Raw genomic sequence first — 17,249 nt, forward strand, 5'->3', positions numbered from 1 at the left:
TGTATTTGATATTATATACAATATTTATAGAGAGATGTCTGTTAAAGATTTACTTAACAAACAAATGAATATACTTAGTTCTTTTTCCATGACCATCATAGTAAATAATTATTTTATACAATAATCCTTCTCATCAATTACATTAAAATCTTTATGTTTCAAATCAGATTTAATATATAAATAAGACATTATACCTCATATAAATGGTGCTTGGGCATGTATTAGTGTGTATTGGTTGGTTTCTTGAAACAATCTAAGAAAGTTGTGCCAGAACCAAACTAAAATCACTTGCTCTAGCAAGGGCAAGAGAATACAGAACTCAGTTGTTAAGTTTTTGCACACAACATTCTTCTTGTTTCACACAATTAAAAAGTCCACATTCACAAAGGCAGTGCCATTTTACTGGGTCTGTAGAATATGATAGAGGCACAAGTAACCTTTTATTCTCGAAGCGTGGGGGTATGAACTGCATAGAAAAAAAATTCACTTCTGCTAGGTTACAAAGGGTAGTGTTCTAGAGAGTATTTGAGTTTCCAAGATTGGTCAGATTTCTTTCAAATGATTATAATAAGTAACCTAGAAGATTTAGATATAGAACATTTATGTTTTGATCTCAGAGATAGTCTCTGAGTTAGGAACTGAGATTCTAGAACCAGTCTGCTAAATTTGAATTGCCAATCTGCTGATACTAACATTTTTTTCGACATTGCGAAGCTACTTAATTTCCCTCTGCCTCAGTTTCTTATCTGTAAAATATGAACAATATTATTACCTATATGGAAGGTTATTGAGAGGATTAAATATTTTTATATATGTAAAAAATTTAGAAAAATGCCTGGCACATATTAAGTGCTAAGTGTATATTATGAATATTAATTAAGAAATTAATCATTCAAAAATAATAGAGGTAAATATCAACATAAAAATGAATAAACTAATTATTTTATTGATGAAAATACATCATTCCCAAATTATTTCATTTTCCTAATCTTATGTACTTTCATACTTCTGGATGTTAGGCTGTTAAGTTTTAATTATTTTGACTAGTCTCTCTCCTTTAATAAACTGAATTTCTTAATGGCAATTTTCTGTTTATTCAACTTTGTAACCTTTCTCACAGCAGTAGAGTATCTTAAAATGTCAAAGTTACTTAGGGCATTGCTTGTTTGATCGAAGAAAACTGCCTAGTTATATTAAAATGTGAAAGCCAGCCTGTCAAATTAAAACTTAAAAGTGAAAAAATAAATGTGTCCTTGCAATAAATAAATAAAATTATATTCGAGGAAGAGAACTAGAAGTTTAGAAAATGAAAGAATCAAATGAATAGATAATATTTAATACTTTTAGTATTTAATGGAGTCCTTCCTGCACTTTCATTTTCTAAGAACAGTTGTTTATTCAATGAGAAATTAGGGAGTATGTACATAGAGGGAACTCAACAAAGGTGGGTCCTGGGAGCTGTTTGTCTCAACCATCAATGAAATGAGTTACCTATATTTCCTTTCACTTGGATTTGACAGACATTTTTTGAGCTCTTCTCTCTTCCAGACACTTAGCAGCTTATGCTGGTGATAAAAAGATGGATGAGACTCTTTCTCTGCCCTTAAGAGGTAGTTTTCTTTGACATTATTTTTCACTAAAGAAATACTTGTTCTGCAGAAATAGTCTGTTAAGTAGGCCAAGAAAGACTCCAAATCTGGACTCTATGATAGATAATGAGGGTCTCCCTCAGAGGTCAGTAAGGAAAAACACTCACAGACAGATGATTGACAGCAAAGGGTATAAGCACTCAGGGTCCCAGACACTGGATTTCAAATATATAGTCTGGCTCAGTTTTATTGTTTTGCAGAATCAGTACACTGCCAATCTAAGTAGCCTCTAGAAATGTATTCATTGGTAACTCCAAGCCAAGCCAATGATATAGCTTCTCATTGGTGTGCTAGGAAATAGTGAGGGATGATGTAGTCACATACAGCCTTGCTTGCACGTAGCATAAAAGGTATGGGACTAGTTTTGGCCATATTGGTTGATATACTGAATTGCCTGGGGTCTAGAGAGCAAAGATTACCAAAGTTTAAAGGGTTTTGAGAAGAATATATTTCTGCTTTTTATTGTTTGTTGAAAATTTCACAATTTCTTTGTATGACTAGAATCACAGTAGTCCAGTTGATTATAGAGAGTTATTTACTAAGGCAGAGAACTTGGAGAGTATGTGATTCTTGCATAAAAAATGACAAACTCCAATCTTTGCAAATAAAGATGTCATAAGCCCTGAAATGCATTGTGGATAATTAGGAATTTTAACCTTATAAAACTAAGTTTGCCTTTTGTTATAAATGAAATTCAAAAGCTTGCCTTTGATATAGTTTCATACTTTGTACATATTTTCATACTTTGTCACTAGGAGAAATTTTCGGTATTGATGATTTTAGAATACATGGCTTATTTTATTTAAATAGGCCTCAGACGTCTTTTCAGATTATCTTATGATACTACAGTTTCATATTTCTGAGGACTGCTTGCAATACATGAGCCAATTGGCCAGAAAAATTATTTATTAAGCACCTACAATATCTTTATTGCTTTCTGTAATAAGGTGAAATAAAAGGAGCATACAGATTTGCTTTTCTATCATAGATCACAGAGATTTTTGCAGAGAAAAGGGTATAAATGACTAAGCCATACCAAGAAAATATTTTTATTAAAGAAGGATTTGGGCTATCTTAGTATTAATATTAATTCCAAGGTGATTTCAACATGTATTTTTATTCAATTATTTTATTACATAACTTTAATTTATGACATTTTATTTTTAAATAAGTCCTATTTGGGGAGAGAGCACAAAGGACATCATTTTATACATGTGTAGCTAAATAATAATGTACTTTAAATAGCAAGTTGTCATTTTAGCCTCTCAATCCTGATGTCTAGAAGCAAATTTGCCAACTCATTGCCTAACAATTTGCCTCTTGACCTATTTCTGTTCCTAATGTTACCATGTTTAAAATCAGCCACGTTGAAAATTTTGAGCCATTTTTGAATCTTCTTTGCTTAGTGCCTCCTGTTCTAGAAGCACTAAACTTTGAAATTTCCTCAAGATCACTTCGATTGCTTTTTCCTTTTCAATCTTACTAACACTACCCTAACCAGACTCTAATCAATGACAGACCACGATGTTATTAGACTCCTAACTTATCTCCTTGAGCGTAGTCTTCCCTAACAACAACTTATTGTGCAAATCAATGCTGAATTTATTTTTCTATTTCGATTGTATTCACACCACTTTTTGCAAAAAAATCTCTGAAGACTATCATTTGATTGGAGAAGAAATTCAATAGTACATTGTAACTATTATGGAAAAATTTAAACATGTGCAAAAGTAGGCTGAATATTATAACGAACCCTAATGTACTTGTCATCCAAATTTTACAAGCAAACAACTCACCATAGTCATGTTTTATCACTGTTGCCATGCACTTCCCATTCCCATATTACTTGAAGCAAATCCCAGATACCATATCTTTCATCTATAAATATTTACTATGTAACACTAGGAGATAAAACACATTCATTAAAAATAAGCTAAGTCCCCTTGCATCATACCCTCTTTCTTCTGTACTTTTCTCCCAGTGGAGATCACTATCATAAGATTAATATGCATCATTTCAGTCATTTAAAATAATTTTATGTGCATATTAAGTCAATCTCTGTGTTTTAAAAATTACATAATGTTAATACAGTTGACCACATGAATTTTTCTGCAAATTTTGAGTCCTGCACTGTTAACAATTAGAGAGGGCAGGGTCTAGCCAGGCGTGCTTGACAATGCCAGAAATCGGGGTGTAACAGCTAATGGACTCTAGGGAAGGTCTATTCTTGAGAACAAAGAACTACAAAGTAACTGCCAAAAAATTTTCCCTAGGTTGGATCAGAATCCTAATGTGACAAGTACTACAAAGCGTTTTTATTGATTTTGTCTACTATAACATGTGAAAGGCTTTGCTTGTAGGTGTTTTATTTTCATAGTTTGCTTTATAACCATCTGTTCTATTTTTCCTATTAGCATAGCTTAGTACTTTTCATTTTACTTTATAAACAAAACCAGGAATTATAAGCAAACGGGATACTGCTTGTAGGATTCAATTAAATCCAACAAACTTGAGTTGAGGGGTTTCTATGTCAAGTCTAGTTAAGTGCTTCTCAATCTGCTGGCCTCTGTCATTATTTGAAATTTTGTGACTTGGCTCTTGAATCTGACACAGTGTTATTTCCATGCCTGGGAACTATTGCTTTTTGTTTCTCAGTACGATACTTCCCACATGTCCTCTGGATTGATCCACACATTCAGTTTCACATTGACTGTTCACTGAATACATCCCATTAACACACGCTGGCTCCTGCAGACGCCTCCCTTCCGAGGAGTATCTGATCTAGGAAGTCTGTAGCCTCCCCTGCAGAAACTGACCTGCTTGATTGTACCTTCTCCTTGAGAAGTTCTGAAAACTTGAGGGAGATTAGGAAGCCAACAATAGAATTACACTGGCCTATACTTTAAAAGGCAAACAGTTTCACTTTTTATGTCCCTTAAATGAAATGTACTTCTGCTGCTAAAAATTTCTGTTAAGAGTATGACAGGATGGAGAAAGTAAAATCACAGACACTGAGCTATGAGTCTCTCTTTTGGACTTTGACATCATTACTCTATTGAAGACCTGACTTTTAGAGACCCCATCTATTCACTTCACAGGGATTTTCTTTTTTCTTGCCTTTTTTTTTTTTTTTTAAGCTTTAAGCTATTTATTTGATTTTCCATAGAGGCAACTTTGAAAAGAGTGGCCTAGCCACACTAACCCTCATCTGTCATTGAGGTATATAGCTTATTGGCTACCTGACCTATACAGCAAGCATACATGTCTCTGTTTTCTGACCCAATGCCTGTTGAGAGTTCTCCATGTCTCAAAGCATTTGCCTCCTGTTAAGGAGAATATAGATTCCTCAGATGTCTGTTTTCAGCTTGAAAATCTTTAGAATTTTATATATTCTTTCTACCTGTATCTAGCATTTATTCTCAGAGATTTCTGGCAGTGATTATATTAAAGTCTCATTTGCATAAAACATGGACTAGGAAATTGGTTGACATAGGTATTTGCTTTTGTAGCATTCTGAATCAAAGTAGAAAACATCTCATCAAACAAGTAATATTCATAACCTCATATGGCTGACAACCAAGTAAGCAGTTCTGGCTTCACTCTAATGAAATTATTAATCAAAAGCACAGTATATGTTATTTTATTATAATTATATCATTTTTGCTTAGTTCAACCTTTGCCATGGAATTTTTAGACTGTACTGAAATTGATCAGCATAGTTCATATACTTCACTCCTAAATCTTCTTGTTTCCATAGCTGGAGACATCAGGGATTTTAGGACACCTATACGATTCCATAAATAATCTTCTGAGAGTCAAAAGATTGTTTACTGCATTGTTTGAGCTAGCTTTTGGGATTGGCTTCTTCTCTAATCCTATACCAAACTCCCATAGGTAGGTTGAAATCAACCTTAACTGCTGTGTTCTAGGAAAACAGGAGATCTATGCCTTAGATCTGTGGATAAATCTACTAGGAAGCAAATAAGAAAAACATGGAAAAGTTAACATGGTAGTATTTCCATAGGAATATCTGAAAGAACAGGCAGAATTCATCAGGCTCAGTATATTTTTTTTGTATGTAATTATTTTTAAAATATTTATAGTTCATTGAGCCCAATGAACCAGTGAGAGCTGGTTCTATTAGTTTCATTAGGATTCTATTAGTTTCATGCTCTTCCCAACCATATTACAGTTTTTGTTTATGAACAGACATAACTAAGATATATGGACTTTCAAAAAAAAGTTTCTGTGTATTGTCTGTTGAATGGGACTGTTCAGGTCAATGGCTTTTCAGAGGCCCATACAGTCAAAATTTTCCATAATAAAATTGAAACAGTTTTTGCTCTTTGATGTTTGCCATATCTGTTGGGGTTTGTTAATTTCTTTATGATAAGTAACCCACATAAATGAATTCTTCCTGGGGTCTTCAATAATTTGGAGTGTCAAAGATTCTAAAATAAAATTGTTTGAGAACCTTGACTGTAATTTTTCTGAAATAATCTCCCCTTTATGTAGTATCTGGTAACTTCAAAGCCACTGGTATTCATCTCTGTGATTCTGAGATTCTGTGCTTTTTGCAAGACGAGAGAGGAAAACATGAAGGTCTGTTTTTCTGTTAAATTGACCTTGAGTTCTTGCTAAAACTTTATAAGGAAGATCAGCCTTGGAGAAGGTTCAGGAGCCTGCTTAAAGTTTTATTATGCAAAGAATATTTGACACCATAGTTAGAATTGTGTTTTAGTGTAGTGATTAGTTTATCTTTACTTAGTTTTGTCATTTCCTTATAATATTGCATTGTAGGGAAAACTAAAATTGATAGGAATCCTATAAGAATACTAAAAATTATATACATCAAGTCAGGTACAGGAAATGTTTTTGATGCCATTATCTCTGATGTATACAATTTTGAGTTTATTTATAATCTTTTTGAAGGTTAAGTCATAAAAAGTGGTGTTTCATTTCATTGAAAGAAAACATTTAAACATTTTACTTAAATTAATATTATTTCATACCTGTTTTAAATTTATTTGTTTAATATAAATCCATTCTATTAGTTGGAATATAATACAATATAAAATTACTGGTGTTTTTTCAGTCTATGTGCTCTTTATAAATCTTTATAAGGAGGTGGGTGTGCCTTTGGCAAAGACTGCTGTCATGCAGCTCTGCTTGTGCAAATTATAGAATGTGAATTTTCTTTCTCTAAAAATAGATTGGCACTTGCCTGGTGATTTTCTTCGGTCTTTCTTTGGCAGAATGATGTCTGATATCTGGTACTTATTCAGAGGTGCGATATATGGATTATACACATTGAATCTACAAAAATAGACTTAATACATTATAGCACTAAACATTTTTACTTATACATAAGGATATACTGTTATGTCTTATGATTTAGCAATGTGGAAGAAACTAGAGATTCTGTACTGAATAGGTGCACATTATAGTTATTTTTAAGTGTGGAATTCTAGAGTATAAATGACATGGAGCAATGACATCTGTTTACAGAGGCAGATTCACAGGGGGCCTCTGGCTGTTGTCAGATGTATATGTTACATACTGTTTTTACTTTTCTCAGAGTTCATCAACTGCTCTGCTAGTCACATTTGCATGCATATTAATTTAACAGGCACTTGTTGCCATAGCAACACAGAACAAAAAAGAAACCTATTCTTTTATGAGATGAGTGTTACCAAGTGATACAGGCGCAGGCTGGTGAGAACACTTTTGCTTTTGTTTTGTATATTTCCTCAGGTAAGAGGAACTATTAACAAATACCACAGGGATTGTGATATTTGTCTGAGGTTATTCTTTTGGTGATCTGGTCTATTTTCACAGATTCATTAGGCTACAGGGAACCAACTTCACTTCCATTGTCAACCATATACTGGTTTACATTAAGACAAATACATGTATAAGGATTTTCCAATGTAAGTCAGTAGCTGATGAATAAATAAGGTCATATGTTTTTGTGTTTCTCCATGCCTAGTGTGGGGCTGATAGTGGTAGTGATTCTGGTTTTGGGATAAGATTATTGGTAAAAATTGGACTTCTTTTCTATGGGCATTTTCTGAAAACAAACAAGGTAGCTGGAATTCAAATGAACTTCCAGAAACTAATGATAGAAATGGATGCTCTATTATTATTCCTGTCACACCTGCTTGTTGAGTATTTATAAAATACCTATTACATGCAAGGTGTTATGGCAGCCTCTGTGGATATAAAAATTCATGGTCCATGTTTAGTGAGATTAAACTCACATAAAGAGACCAACAAGAACAAAGGGCAAACATAAGCAGTTTCATTATTTGCCTCTCCTTTTTTTTTTTTTTTTCGTTTGTTTTTACTCCTTTTCATGGACTTTTCTTTAAAGATTCATGCCATTATTTTGGGGGTTTATTTGACTCTTCCCAGTAGAAGACAGTGTTTTAGAGGAGCCATTTCAATAGCTAAATACAAAGTGAGTACCAAATTTCAGCGGAATTCTTTTAATAAATGCCCTGCCTACTCTGTGCTAGCCGTTGAATGATTGTTCAGTTCCACTCAACATGTATTTATTGCATAATCTAAACTATCTCTAAAAATGAAATTTTCTTTATAAAGGCTTTGTTTGCATATGGTAAAAACAAATAACTTGAGATGCTGAGAACCTCAGAATATTGACATACCAAACTGGAAATACACCCATTCACACATAGCACATATACACTCAGACCCATAGAGAAATGTAGAAAAACAGAAATAGAAACATATGCAGGGTTTAAACTAATTTAACTATTTAGTCATAGTATTGAATAACAAAAGAGTTTGGATAAAGGGAATTTCTAATCCGGCTTAGAGAGGAACATCTTCCTTTTACTTTCTTTAGCTTCCAGGTACATTGGCCTTGGTTCCCTTCAGTTTTTTCTTGTAGCATTTTCATCTAATGCTCTGCTCACTTGCCTTTTACCTTTCTTCCAACTCTACATGAGAAAATGGTAATGAAACTTGAAGAAACATTGATATTTATGTTTCCCTTAGAGGCATGATGCTCTTACAATTTTCCTCTGGACTCCTCCATTGAAGTTCTTTGTCTTTTGATGAAGTATTTATTAAGTATAGTGTCATTCAATATCCTATACCAATGCACTCGTTTTTTGCAGTACCACCCCAGAGGCTACATCTGAGAGAAACATTTGGGCTGGATAAGGGCATGGCTTTTGAAGGGTTTGGCATAGAACCCCAATTCTGTCATTTGTGAGCTGATGGACCTCGGGGTGATCAAGTAGCCTCTTTGTGCCTCTGTCTTCTCATTGATCCAGTGAGATTATTGGCAGCACCTAGCTCTTAAGATTGCTATCAGGATGAAATGAAGTAACACTTATAAAGCATTAAGTCGACAGTCCCTGGTATATACTAAACACTCAATAAATAACTTATATTTTCCATTGTTTATATTAGCAGCATTTCTACAAAAGTTTTTACTGCCTTGTTCAGGCATTGCCTGAAATGAGTCACTTAATTCCATTGATTTGAGGAAAAAGAGGTTATGGAGAAACTAACACAATTACTTTGACAGATACCTTTCAAAGGCCCATGTAGCAGAGGTGGTATGCAGAACAGAGGAAATCATTGGATTTCGGGGGATTTCTTCTGGATTTGGGGGAGCTAGATGATGCTACATAGACCTCTTTGTTTAGGCTCCGTGAGCATAACTTGAGTCACTCACAAGATATTTTTTTTCTACAGCTCTACCAAAAGGAAAATGGTATGAAAAAAAAAAAAAAACTTTTTTAAGGAAGTATGTTTAAAAATATCCCACCAACAAAAAAATTTTGGCTAGAACACCTGGATTTTTCTGAGTATAATTTTAGTTAGGTAAACATTGAAAAGATATATTTTCCTAAAAGTGGAAAGAGTGATTTTATGGAAAATGATGGTTGGCAGTAATTTCAGATGCAGAATAACAGTGTTGCAAAAGATTTTCCTTGTTTTAAGGAATGAGAGGATGTGCATCTGAGCAGGCTGCAGTAATGATGAATAGTCAGAATCCCTTAGCTGACAAAATTTACCCCCAAAGTGTTTTCTTTGTGGGAGAATTATCTAAGAACATAGGCACGTAGCTGTGAGCTGCAGTGCTTAATCATGTGATAGTTAAATGAAATGATTATTTAAATGCACACACTAAATAAAGATATTAAAGGCATATTATGGATGCATGGCTAAGATATGCTTTACAAGGCTTTAAAAAATAGATAAATTCTCTTACAAGCAAGCAGAAACATACACACTATATACCTAAATTAAGTGCCAAGCAAAATAGCACTGAATTTAAGGGAGTAGGTTATGGCACAAATATTTTTTGGTATATTGAATATAAATTCAAAAGAAAGACTATAAACATAACTCTAAGAAGACTTAGGGAACAAGATGATTGAAGAGCTACCTAAGGGTTTCCTAGACAAGGGTGATCATACAAAGGCATAATTTATTATCATTGGAAGATAAAAAGAAGAAACTATAGTATCTGAAGTCTTACAGCTCCATTCTGTATCCATAGGTGTACACACACAGACATACACACACTCAAAATCTGGTAACACACCCATCAAGTGCATGCATACATCTGGATAAAGGAGTAGTAAACATTTTCTAGAAAAGTTGAGCTGAGTACACACACCCGTTTTCAACAATAAGGTCTGTTAGACTTGAATGGCACATCCGTCTGTCAGGGTAGTGGTGAAATCATCACAGACTGTTGAGTGATTCAAAATTAGATCAGACAAAGCACTTTAAAAATACACTGTAGGAAACAATCTAATGGTGGGAAGGCAATAAAAAATGACCTAAATCAGTCTTTCCACCTCTGACTTTGAATGCTTTCTTGTAGATTAAAAATAGGGAAGCTTAATATTTACAAAGGCACTTAAAGTTAGGCACTAAACTCTGTTTAACATTAGTATACACTATACTCACAGCTTTGTTGTAGAACTTGTAGAAATGTAGCTATATCTGTTAGTCCTTTCCTCACTGCTGGAACTCAACAATGAGGGAGTTTAGGGTTCAGAGAAGTTTATAGGAAGTGGTAGGTGGATTTTGTCCTTAAGGGTTAAGTTCTAAACATATTTACCTAACATAATAGATCTTGATATTGTCAAAATTAGATCAGATTTTGAAATTAAACAAACAGGTTCTTTTCCTATGGGTATTGTTATAAATTACTATAAACATGATAATGATGGGCCTCCCTGGTGGCGCAGGTGGTTGAGCGCTGGGCTGTGAAGCTGCCTACAGCCTCTGCAGCGCTGGTTTAATCCCCAGCTGCCGGTGAGGGTCCCACATGGCATGCAGACCATTCCTGCTGAGCCCGCTGCTCCCCTCAGCAGTGTACTTCGTCGGTCTGCCTGTTCTGTTCCCCACTCTGGCTCTGGTGAATTCTCTCACCCTCCTGCGCTTCTGACTGTGCCCAGTGCTTGTATAAATAAATAAATAAATCTTTAAAAAAAACCAAACATGATAATGATGAAAAACTGATATACTATTTGAAATTAACTAGTGCATAATTTAAAAAGGGAGGTTAGGTGAAAGTTTTATTGAGATTTTATTTTTCCTGTTATCTCCCTACTTCCCAGACCTCAACTTAAATAGTTGGCAATCAGATGTAGTCTCTTTTGATTTCGCTCCTATACAAAGGTGGTCAAGTATTACATAACATGAATGAAACTGTTTGAGGAGAAAGGGCTCAATGAATTTTTCTAAAAGATTCCAATTCATACTTTTTTTCATTAACCTATGGTGATTTGTGTGGGACATTCTTTTTCATCTTTGGAAAACTTTTTCTATCTCATGTCACATAAATTACTTTAGCCAAGAGTGGTGACTTACCTTTCCCTGCAATCAGCCTATGTGACCTTGTGGATAAACCATGGGTTAGACTTATAGTACCATGGATCAGTTGCCTGGCCCAATCCTGACAGAGGCCTCCCTGATCTGCTGATCGTGTTTAGAGCAGCAGTGTCTAATTATCTGGAGGCTCATTGCTTGCGCCTGCCCCCAACAACTGGTTTTATATAAACCACATAGAAAATTGTCCTGTGCTACTTCTCTTACAATCCCTGCTTCTCAGAGTATGCTCTCGGATACAAAGTTCATTTCCATGCAGAATTCAGGGAGGAAGTGCATTTGCCTAGCTTGGAATGGTCAGAAGGCAAAACTAAAGACCACTTCATTTTCCTCTGGAAGTGATTTATGGGGTCCCGTACAAGGTCACAAGTCCAGTAAGCATGAAAGCAGAAATTTGAGTTTATTTATCTGATTCCTGAGCCTATGCTTTAATTTAGCCTGATGAATAAATATTTCTGTCCTTGCCCCAAAGAAATGGAAACAGTTATTTTTTCCCCTCTCTTCTATAGGGCAATAACCCTACTCCCCTTAATAAACTCTAATAAGTTTGATATTTTGGTTCATTCTCTCACTTATTTAGAATCTAGCCGTATATTCCAAACAGGTAGTGTTTGTGTTTATCTTTTTCTTTTTTTGATATCCCGTCATTTCAATAGATTCGTTCATGCAACTTTAGGTTGATACTGTAATGCTGAGTTCCACTAAGTTTAGGGGATGCAATGAATGCTTAGTGCCAGGAGCTCAGGTTTTCTATAAGCCAACCTGAAGGAGAAAACAAGACATACCCTCCTGACTATGTAAAAATACAATGGTTTCTATCTTCTTCATGAAGATAGAACTTTCTAACTTCTTCAGAATTAGAAATTCTGGCCTTGTTTCTACCTGTGATGTCAGTGGGAACTTTGACTGTTAAGGCTGGAGACGCCTAACTTGGACAATGACTTTGGAGCTAATTCAGAAGCTGGAAATGCTTATAATCATAGCTGAGTCAGAAGGTTATGAAGTTTGGGCTTATTCTGACAGTTGCCTTTAATTAAATGAGCCTGGCCCTATTAGATTCTGGCAAGTCAGCTATTTAGAAAACACCAGTTCTTTGGAAATCTAACTTTCCGAAGTTTTGTTTTTACTCAGCAGCTTGGATTTTGTTTTTGTTTTCCATTTTCAGATTTATAATCGCTTAGATACAAATTGCTGTGGATTCAGACCTCGAAAGGAAGATGCCTGTGTACAGAATGGACTGAAGCCAAAATGTGACAAACAAGATTCTGTGTCTCTAACACACATCATTCAGCGAAAGCATGACCCAAGGCACTTGGTCTTTATAGATAACAAGGGTTTCTTTGACAGAAGTGAAGATAACTTAAACTTCAAGCTGTTAGAAGGCATCAAAGAGTAAGTTTTGTGATATATAGCATCTATAGGACATCACACATATATGAATTAAGTAGTAAGGTTTGGAGAAAACTCAGCCTATGTCTGATTGATTTATTCCTTGAAGGGAATTGTGGAAATGGATCTGGGAATGGAAATCTAGATAAGTGAAACAAAGCCAAGCAGAACAGAACAGTCCAGCTAGGATGTCACTATCAACAACCCATTCCACCTACAAGGCTTCCGCTACATTTCACATTTATCATGTCGTTTGGCCTTCAGCATGAAAATCCATGCGGGTTAAATTGGAATCATGCAGAGATCTCTGGAATAGGCATTGGCAGAGCAGAGATAAGCAGGTGGCAGAGGCTGTATAATGAGGGCATGGGACAGGATATGGGGGGAGCTAACAGACATGCAGATTTTGACATGGCAGGATGTCCAAGTTGTAATCAGCTTGGAAGACTCATGAAAGCGGTGAAAAATTAGAGCCAATCTGTTGAATAGAACACAGCATCAAAGGACAGAGGCTGTTTTCATTCAAATCAGAGGATATTTTGGCATTTGAAAAACCTGCCAATAGACATAGGTTATGGGGGAAAGAATCTTCTGAAAGGGAGAGTTGGTGGAGGTTAGGGAAGAAATATTTCTATACTCAACATGGTCCAAGATATCAGGGAGGCCTCACTAATGGCACCCATTTAAGCTCACACCCATTTGGAAATAAAGGAAACTATGACACTTAATAGTGGCAGGAACCCAGGCACGGAATCCTATTCTGCCTATGGAGACTGAAACTAACTTTTGGGTCCCAGCTCATACCAGTGTTGGGTCTTGCTTCATTGTCTTTCTATCTTAGAAATCAGACTGACTGAGCAAAGGGGAGGGGCATGTTTAAAACTTACAAGTAGAGAGGTATTTTAATAAAATAGCTAACTGTCTGTGTGAAATTAAGTGACTTCCAGAAAGCACACAAACGAATCTAAGGTTGAGGGAGAGGGTGAGTAAAGCATGTGTACTTGGTGAGGGGTGAAGTTGCGCTCGAAAACATATTTCTATAAGCCTGTGACACAACAATAAAATGTGGTTAACAGATAAATAAAATTTGAGGATAGAAGCTAGTCTTCCAAATCTAAGTTGAGAAATTTTTCCACAGTAACTTGCAGTGTTTGAGCTGTTACTGTTTGTCACTCTTGTTAATAATACTCTGAAGCACATTTCCATAGTTCTACTTAAGAACTATCATTTAAGGAATGTGGATTTTACACATTTTTAGTACTTGAAGACAAAGGTGTTGCCGTGAGTTTCATTAGGGCCAGTTTTATGAGTTTTTGCCATGCCTTGCCCCGTTAAAACTTGTTCCTCGCATTGTGAATGTGAGGAAACCTGTTCCTCTCTTTGTGAATTAAAATGCAGAATATGTGGCAGATTCATCCAAGTGTCTAAGGAAATTTTATGATTAGGAAAATTTATATACCTACGGCATCACTTATTGAGTGATGACTTACTAAATTTCCTCTTAGAATTAAGAGTTCCTGGAGAATATCCATCCATTCCATTCACTGATATAAATATGAATACTCTTTTATTTGTACTTTTCAAAGAAGATTTAACTTTAAATGCACTATGAGAAGTAATGGGCTTAAAATGAAATCTTCTTTGACTATATAATTCACACACTGAAAAGCAGAAAAGAAGACTTTGCTAACCCAGATTTATGCATGGAATATTATACCTCTCCATCGACATTATGCAGTAGCAGTAATATTTGATTTTCCCTTCTGAAAAGGCTTGGTCATTTAAGAGATCCATGTATTTAACAGTTTCATTTCATATATTCTGCCACAACTAAATAACTTGAAGGGTCATAGAATTTGTAAATCAAGGGTTATTAATACTTCATAGAGAAAAGTGCTTAATTCTGTAGTCATTAAATTACATAGAACATGTCTTCAGGGAGCTCAGGGCTTCTTATCAGCATTATTTAATTCCATACCTATTCAGATTCATTCAGTGTGTCCAGGTCTGTGGCCTTTGGTCTTTCTGCAGGATCAGAGGTGCTGGAGACCCCAGGGGCCCCTGGCACTCATGCCTCCTGAGGGTTACGTTGAGCTTGAAAATTGGAAAAGTGCTTATAATGCCTGAAACTTCTGGTGAACTGTGCTCTTTAAACAAATGTATGTTCTTGTTTTAGTTTTTAAGGAACAACTGAGTTTACTTGAAAATTACTATTAAATCCCAATGTTTTCACTGTGCTTTCATCAGCATTTTCATGAAAGCTAGAAGAAGCCAAATTGGAGATTCAGCAAAACATTAGTTATGATTTTGAACCAGAAATTTTACTGAGTCCTGCAGATAATGTATGTCCTAGATCTTAGGCTTTATGCTTTCTAAATGATGAGAAGAAAGCACAGTGCGCGCTCTTAAGGTAATTCAGCAAGAATCCTTTTAAATTGGCCTTAGGTTTTCCACAGAGACATTCATTGTGGAATGCCCTGCCTCTGAAACTTGAGTTTTACTAAATTTATTTGAAAACAGTTTAATATTTTAGTTTAATAAAGTGCTCCCAGAGTCACAGAATTCCTGATATAATCTGAATAAAAAGCAATTCTATCTTAAATTAGGCATTGTGAAATGATCCTTTTCTCATTTTACTATGCACATTTTGGATTATTTCACATTAAATTCAGTCATGCAACTTCTATTGAGGTAGAGTACTTTACTGAAATTGTCAGCATTCTGCTTCCCATCTTTTCTTACATAAAATCCCACTGTGACACTTAGGAGGATACTACTCAATTTGACAGATTAACGTGGCTTCTCTGGGTGAAATGGAGCTTAAGATAGAGGAATGTATTTTTGCCAGGCTAACAGCATCTTTTTTAATTCTGTGCTTCTCTTTGTCAACATATAATGACCTTAAATAAAATGTTAGTATGTCAAATTCTTCATGGTAAAGAAAATTCAGTTCCCTGGAAACATATACTTCTAGTATATTATTATTCAGAGAAGTGTCAGCTTGACAGTGACAAAAATGTTTTGATTCTCAAGGTGCCATTTGATAGTGTGATTTATGCCAGATTAATGAAAAGCAGAGAAATTGGGTAAAGTGTAATATTTTCAAGCAGTTACTTAGAATGAAATATCATTTTTATCTTTTCAGGTTTCCCGAATCTGCAGTTTCTATTTTGAAGAGCCAGCACTTAAGGCAGAAACTCCTTCAGTCTCTGTTTCTTGATAAAGTTTATTGGGAAAGTCAAGGAGGTAGACAAGGAATTGAAAAACTAATTGATGTAGTAGAGCAAAGAGCCAAAATTCTTCTCACCTATATCAACGCCCATGGGGCCAAAGTATTGCCTATGAATGAATAACAAGAGACTCTTCTGACAAGAATACTAGATATATTTATGTGTTTTTGTTTTTAAATCAAGAACACAGACCATAAGTTCATTTAGAAATGAGGCAGTATAGATGAATGCATAAAAAATGAGCTTACCCTGGTTTTATGATGGGGCTAAGCACTACACACAGTCAAAAACTTGAGCAGACTGCTCAAAGTATTTGTTTATATTTTTCTTTAATAGGATGTCATGTGCGTCCCAGCATCTAGTACAGAATGGTTCCAATTGTTATTCCAACTAGCTGCGTTAAGACATTTGTCATGCCGTTTCCGAGAACAGTGTAAATCAGAAGTACTGACAACTTTAATAACCATATCTCATGCCATTTTAACTGATTTGATCAAATAGTAATGAGAGTGGTTCATGACATTCTTTTGTTGCTGATTATTAAGACAGACCCAGTGCTTCCCCGGGGCAACTTACAGTGTCATATTGGAAAACTGAAGCCCAGGATCTACAGAAGCATCAGAGTCCTAAATAATTCTAAATAGAAATTTCGGGTTTTTTGTAAAACTACCGGTGTATATTCTCTGGTATATAAATCATCCACCATTTCTGTCTCTGAGCAGCAAGAACACATTTTTCATCACTTTTGATAACTTAATTTTGTTGTCAATATGGAACCATCCAAATCTGACAATTTGAATATTAGGTAGTTTTACTTTGTCAAGTTTGGTCCAATTTATATATAGTGATTTAGAAATTAAGCAATGATATGGTATGAAGTTCTAATTTGAAACTGTCCTTATAGAGTATCTTTTTAAAAGGATACTTTTAAATTTTCTTTTCATTTTTACAAAAGATAAACTATAATTTCTATATATTTTATTAATGATAATGGAGTTCTTTAAAGTTGTGCTATGTAATTATATTTAATCTGATTTTATTGATATTGCCCAGATATTGACAATGGGACTAGATATTAATTGATTTAAGTATATTGGCT

The 17,249-nt window shown here is 34.9% G+C and overlaps 1 protein-coding gene across 1 annotated transcript in view; it reads left to right on the forward strand.

The window, feature by feature from the left end:
• Positions 1 to 16,273, forward strand: part of GASK1B (golgi associated kinase 1B) — a gene marked incomplete at its 3' end in the record, with an annotated part of 33,515 nt that extends 17,242 nt beyond the window's left edge. Inside the window, exons 3-4 of the mRNA XM_084245705.1 lie at positions 12,697 to 12,923; positions 16,066 to 16,273. Coding sequence (XP_084101831.1) covers positions 12,697 to 12,923; positions 16,066 to 16,273 — 435 coding nt within the window. The remainder of the gene's footprint in view (positions 1 to 12,696; positions 12,924 to 16,065) is intronic.
• Between the last annotated feature and the right edge of the window lie 976 nt (positions 16,274 to 17,249).

This window comes from Talpa europaea (genome assembly GCF_964194135.1).
Source record: "Talpa europaea genome assembly, chromosome: 10".
NCBI classification, from domain to species: Eukaryota; Metazoa; Chordata; class Mammalia; order Eulipotyphla; family Talpidae; genus Talpa; species Talpa europaea.